This window comes from Gopherus evgoodei, chromosome 6 (assembly GCF_007399415.2).
Source record: "Gopherus evgoodei ecotype Sinaloan lineage chromosome 6, rGopEvg1_v1.p, whole genome shotgun sequence".
NCBI classification, from domain to species: Eukaryota; Metazoa; Chordata; order Testudines; family Testudinidae; genus Gopherus; species Gopherus evgoodei.
The window spans coordinates 123,185,252-123,191,251 of NC_044327.1; the positions used below are offsets into that span (position 1 = coordinate 123,185,252).

Genomic DNA, 6,000 nt, shown 5'->3' on the forward strand with positions numbered 1-6,000 from the left:
AGAGCGAATATTTTCCCTGCGATATGCCGAAAATAACGCCAGCGTCTGTCTTTTTGTCAGGAAGTTCAAAACGTTGATTATCTGCTTGACAAATACAAGTGCAAACCTTACTATCTTGTTTAAGACCTACTTCATAGTCGTTTCTTCACTTCTTTTGCCAATTTTGTGCACAAAGAATACGTCTCCTTGGGAGATTTTCACGGCGAGCCGTCGTGGAGCTCGGTTTCAATATGTCTGTGCTGCCTGCATTAGACTGTTTAGTTTGCTTGGGGCGCCACATGTTTATGACTGTTCATTGCGTTTAGTTCTTGCGCCTGAGCCTATTGGAGTCGGCTGCTAGAAAAGTTACATTGCACCCATGTCATGTAATCCTCATTCTCCGAACCAAAATGTTTCCAAAAGCGTAGCTTTTATCCTCCAACTGACTCCCCCCGCCAATTTCTTGGCAGGGCTAAGGCTTAAAACACTCAAAAACGTGTAAACAGTTGTAGTTACCAGTTAAATGTCATTAAAACTTTCTAAGCTCTTCCCTTTCTGGTAAAACGTCTGTAATATTCCCTCCTAGCTTCTGGCCAGTTAAGGGGCAAATAAATTGACAACAGATTAATATCCTGCGCTCTTTATTCAAACCTCTCTTTAGGCAAATCTGCCATTGAGGTTGTTTGTACACTGCCAAGTGCCACTGGGCCCTAATCGCTTTTGGGGGTCCCGAGGCGCTGGGCCATAGGAACGACACATACACAAAATTACGTTCAAATGTTTTGCCACGATATAAAGAGTCATCGATTTGCTACTTAAAGAATCGCTCAAAAAGGATTACTTGTTCTTGTTACGGTCATTTTTAAACGTTAATTGAAATTCCCTTTTCAAGACAAGCGGCGACATCTCCAGCTCAGTCAGGTCACCTCGCTACCGATCTGGACAAGGCATCTGTTTTAAACACAAGGCAATCCACAGATTTATTTTATACTCAACCGACATTAGGAGCGAGTAGTCTACACATGGCGTAGTCTTTGTGCAGGTTTTCTTCAAAGTACGTTTGAGAAGGGGGTGGAGAGGAATTATCCACAGGGCTCGATGCTGCTATTCAGGCAAAAACGGGAGTAAGGGTCTCGGGATCGGTCCCGATGTAATTTAAAAAAAGTCTCCATACTGTGTGTGGGGAGGGGTGAGGGAGGCGTCTCCGCTATCTTCACCTGTTGGGGAAGCAGCGGGAGGTGGGTTGTAAGAGCTGCTGCTGTGTGTAATCGGAATAGATTGCATGTGAGGCTGTTACATTACCGGGTGACAACAGACCCTCTTTTTCCATGAATCCTGGGAGAGGAGATGCCTCGTTCTGCCAAGGTTGGGGCCCCGGCAGGTCGCCACGCGTGGCTGCACCGAGGCGACTCTGAGCCCCCAATTTAAAGCCCATTAGAGGCTCCGCGAGGCTGTGGCGGCGCCGGCGAGGTCAGGGCGCTGCCGGTGGTTCTCCGCCTGCCGAGAGGGCTCCCCGCGCAGCATGCCAGCCCCTGGCTGCGGAGTGCCTGGGAGCCGGTGACGTCACCGTGCCCACTGGGAGTCGTCCTTTCGGTCCGCCCGGAGTTCGGAGGCAGAGGGGAAGGAGCTCCAGCGAGCGCTCCACCTGGGGCTGGGCGCCGACCCGCTCGCACGCCTAGAGCAGGGGCTGGGGGGGACTGATCCGGCTCGCCATCTGCAGCCGCCATTCTCCGCTATCATTAACGCAGAGGACAGCCTGCCTGTGAGCGGAGGAAGCCTTGCGAGACTCCTTGCCTGCCTGATTTGAGGACATGCTTTGATGTCTCTTCCCTCTCCCCCACCCTCCTTTTTGAGTGCCCCCCTGGAAGCCGGTCAGGAGGACACACATGTAAAGAGCACCGTGATTGAGGAGGTAAATATTTCATCCTCGCTGCCTGTTCGGGTCAGTGTTCGCTCTGGTCAGGTTTACTGCATAAAGTTCAGGGTGTGTGTATGGGTGTAGAGGGGAGGGACAGGCAGGTTATACATTAAATTAATTGGGGGAAAGGGAGAGTGCTAGGGACCTTTTACAGGATGTGTGCTTGAGCAAAACTTTTACTTTCTTCCAATTGTCTTTTTTAATCTTATTGACATCTTTCACCAGTATTGGTATATGGCTCCCCCCCCCCCACAACTCCCTCTGTGGCGGGGAGGAGAGAAGGGGGAAGATTGGGAAAATGATTTCTAAATCATTTCCACTGGTTTAAAAAACGCCTGGTTCACAAAACCCTTGAAAAATCGTACCAGGAAAGTCTAGCTGGTCTTAATCTCATTCAGGTTCGTGTCTATGGCTGTGTAAAAGTCAGCATAGTAGCTGAAAGAATAAGAATCTTAGCTGGTCAGTGAGGGAGCTATTTGAAGAGTTTGTGTAGGGGAACCAGGTATAACTGTTGTCTCACATTGCCTATCGCACAGTCGGAGATATTGTATGTGATCCATCCGAGGTGATAAGCTCATGTTTGAACGTATCTAGGTTTGTTCAGCAGTCCTGAAGGCCACCCATAATGAAAGCTGAGAATCAGAGAAAGCAATACTGTGAAATAGTACCAATGTCATATGAAACAAAGGCAGAATTAGAATTGTATAACGATCTTTCAAATCAGAGATAAATGACCTGCAACTTATTAAATATAAATGATACGGTTGAGATGGTCAGAGAAGGACAATTTTAAGCAACTGATGTAGCCTTTGATTAGCTCAATTATTACCCAATGCTTTCTAGGGAGAGAAGATGGTGGGTTTTTTTAAAAAAATTGGGTAAAAAGAAAAACCCAGTTTTGCCCATAGGCGTTTTTGTTTGGTTTGATACGATTCATTCTAAAGCCTTATTTTAACTATTATTTGTTTTGAAAATATTCTTAACTGATGCAATTAAAGAATTGACTATTCTCCTAACCTGAGATGATATTAGAATGTATGCTTTTTAAAGCACTGACCTTTGAAAAGGTGGCATTATCAACCTTTTGAAGACAGAGGAAACCTCCCGATAGCATCCAGAGAAAGCGGAAGTAATCAATTTAATATTTTCTGCTGATTGTGGGTAGTAATTAGGTGGCTTCCCTTGAAACCTTGTCGAATTCTTAAACCACTTCTCTGTAACATTCTTTACACACCCGTTGCTTTTCTAATGTCAACACAGTAATAAGTAAACATTTGAAAATGGTTTCAAATCATAAACACCTTCTTCTATTTAGGAGTATTTGGGTCTCAGGAATGGCGATCCAGATTTTTCATCCTGTTGATCAAACAGTAGATAATATGGTTTTAACATTTGATGCGCCAAAATTAACTAAAATATTTCCATTTTGTTTTAGAAGCTTTCCAAGTTTTTTCTTTTTAGTGACTGAAGACAGCGTTTTACACTGCAAAAATACCACCACTCACTGGAATACGTTGGTGATGTGGATTTCGTTTCACGTTAGAAAATTATTTAAATTTTCGACTCAAATTTGTGAATTAAACCTGGTACTAAGGACACTCGAGTAATATTAAATACGTTTTAGGATAAATACATTTTAAGATTCTTTGCCATTCACAGTAGATGTGCTAGGTATGGTAGGAATGCAGAAAACAATCATAACATGTGAAATGACTCCTTTTTAGAGGTGGTGTTTTAGCGCTGTTGGTCCCAGGAAGGTGAGTGAGGTAATATCTTTCCCAAAAGTTGGTCTAATAAATGATATTTCCTACCTTGTCTCTCCCATTTGTAGATGTCACTTTTTTACTTTTACAGCGCTTCTTAGGCTAGAATAACTGTATAAGCACTTGTCAGGTCTGATAACCTTTTCGCGTTCACGTTTTTTAACAAAAGGTTTAACTGTCCTCAGTCCGAGTCACTTGTAAATAGACAAAAGTCTGTCCCAGACCGTGGCAGAAGAAACTCAAGTGTGGGACTTCGGTTGGGTTGTGGGTTGGCCCGCGATGGCGGTTATATAATACAGTAGGGCAAATGTTCTCGGGACTGCCTCTGAAAGGAGTGATTTTTGTCTTTCCTCGCTTCATTGTCCCATCCCTAGCAGACCCGTGTTCTTTTCTCTTCCAGTGGGCCACAGAAGACTCCCGAGGCTGAGCGCTGAAGAGATGGCGACAAGCCCCCGGTCAGGACCTACGGACATCCTGCTCTCCTCCCCCTCCAATACCTACCAGCCGGACTCCATGAGCCAGCAGAGAGCCAGCCACGCCAGCATGAAGCCTAACCAAGTGGGCCAGGTGATTTTGTACGGGATCCCCATCGTGTCTTTGGTGATCGACGGCCAGGAGCGGCTGTGCCTGGCGCAGATCTCCAACACCCTGCTGAAGAACTTCAGCTACAACGAGATCCACAACAGGAGGGTGGCGCTGGGCATCACCTGCGTGCAGTGCACCCCGGTGCAGCTGGAGATCCTGCGGCGGGCCGGGGCCATGCCCATCTCTTCCCGCCGCTGCGGCATGATCACCAAGCGGGAAGCGGAGCGGCTCTGCAAGTCCTTCCTGGGGGAGAACCGGCCCCCTAAGCTGCCGGACAACTTCGCTTTCGACGTGTCCCACGAGTGCGCCTGGGGCTGCCGGGGCAGCTTCATCCCGGCCCGCTACAACAGCTCCCGGGCCAAGTGCATCAAGTGCAGCTACTGCAGCATGTACTTCTCGCCCAACAAGTTCATCTTCCACTCCCACCGCACGCCGGAGGCCAAGTACACGCAGCCCGACGCCGCCAACTTCAACTCCTGGCGCCGCCACCTCAAGCTGACGGACAAGAGCCCCCAGGACGAGCTGGTCTTCGCCTGGGAGGACGTCAAGGCCATGTTCAACGGCGGGAGCCGCAAGCGGGCCCTGCCGTCCGCCCCGCCCCAGCCAGGCGCGGCGGCGGCCGCCCAGTGCCACCCGCTGGGCTCTGTCAAGGCGGCGGCCGCGGTGGTGGGCGGCGGGCTGCTGAGCCCGCACCTGCTGGGGGCGCCGCCGCCGGAGCTGCAGCAGAAGCGGGCGCGCTTCGAGGAGGACGAGGAGCTGGAGGCGGGCGGCGGCGGCGGCAAGAGCCAGCGGAGCTACCCGGTCATCCCGGTGCCCAGCAAGGGCTCCTTCGGCGGCGTGCTGCACAAGCTGCCCGGCTGCGGCGGCCTCTTCCCGCACCCCTACGGCTTCCCCGCCGCCGCCTTCGGCCTCTGCCACAAGAAGGAGGAGGGCGCGGCCGGCGAGGCCCACAAGGCGGCCGGCGGCCTCTCGGGCCTCTTCTGGCCCGGCCGGAAGGAAGCTGCCTTCTACCCGCCCTTCTGCATGTTCTGGCCGCCCCGCGCCCCCGGCGGCCTGCCGGTGCCCACCTACCTGCAGCCGCCGCCGCCGCCGCAGCCGCCCAGCGCCCTCAGCTGCTCCCTAGGCGACAGCCCCGGGCTGCTGCGCCAGGCCTTCCTGGACCTGGCCGAGCCCAGCGGCGAGGCGGCGGCCGCCGGGCTGGGCACCCCCCCGGCCGCGGCCGCTCCAGCTCCAGCTCCCGCTCCCCCGGCCAGCGGCGCCGGCAGCGCCAGCGGCAGGGACCCGCTCTTCGAGACGCCCCCTGGCGGCGGGGACGCCGGGTCCCCCGCGGCGGAGGCGGGCGGCGGGGGCAGGGTGCCGGCTCGCCACCCCCACCTGCTGGAGGGCCAGGCCGGCCGCAAGGCGGGCAGCGGCTACCACCACTCCAGCGCCTTCCGGCCGGTCGGGGGCAAGGAGGACTCGGAGAGCCTGGCCAAGCTGCACGGGGCCAGCGGCGGGCCCCACCTCCCGGGCTCCCCGCTGCTGCTGCTGCAGGAGGAGCCGGGCTGCGAGCGCCACCCGCCCCAGCCCCCCCACCGCCTCCTCTCCCCCGGCGGCACCAGCTGCAGCTACCCCAGCGAGGAGAGCAGCGAGGAAGAGGAGGAGGACGAGGAGGAAGAGCAGGAGGTGGACGTGGAGGGGCACAAGCAGCCGGAGGAGGAGGAGCAGGAGGGGGACCAAGGGGTGGACGCCCTAGGGGGGAGCAGCCGGTACCTC

General features: G+C 53.5%; 1 protein-coding gene across 1 annotated transcript in view; it reads left to right on the top strand.

The window, feature by feature from the left end:
- The first annotated feature begins 1,804 nt into the window (after positions 1-1,804).
- Positions 1,805-6,000, top strand: part of SKOR2 (SKI family transcriptional corepressor 2) — a 37,405-nt gene continuing 33,209 nt past the window's right edge. Inside the window, exons 1-2 of the mRNA XM_030567988.1 lie at positions 1,805-1,891; positions 4,061-6,000. The exon at positions 4,061-6,000 is cut by the window's right edge and continues 225 nt beyond it. Of these exons, the coding sequence (XP_030423848.1) occupies positions 4,099-6,000 (1,902 nt within the window). The 5' untranslated portion in view covers positions 1,805-1,891; positions 4,061-4,098. The remainder of the gene's footprint in view (positions 1,892-4,060) is intronic.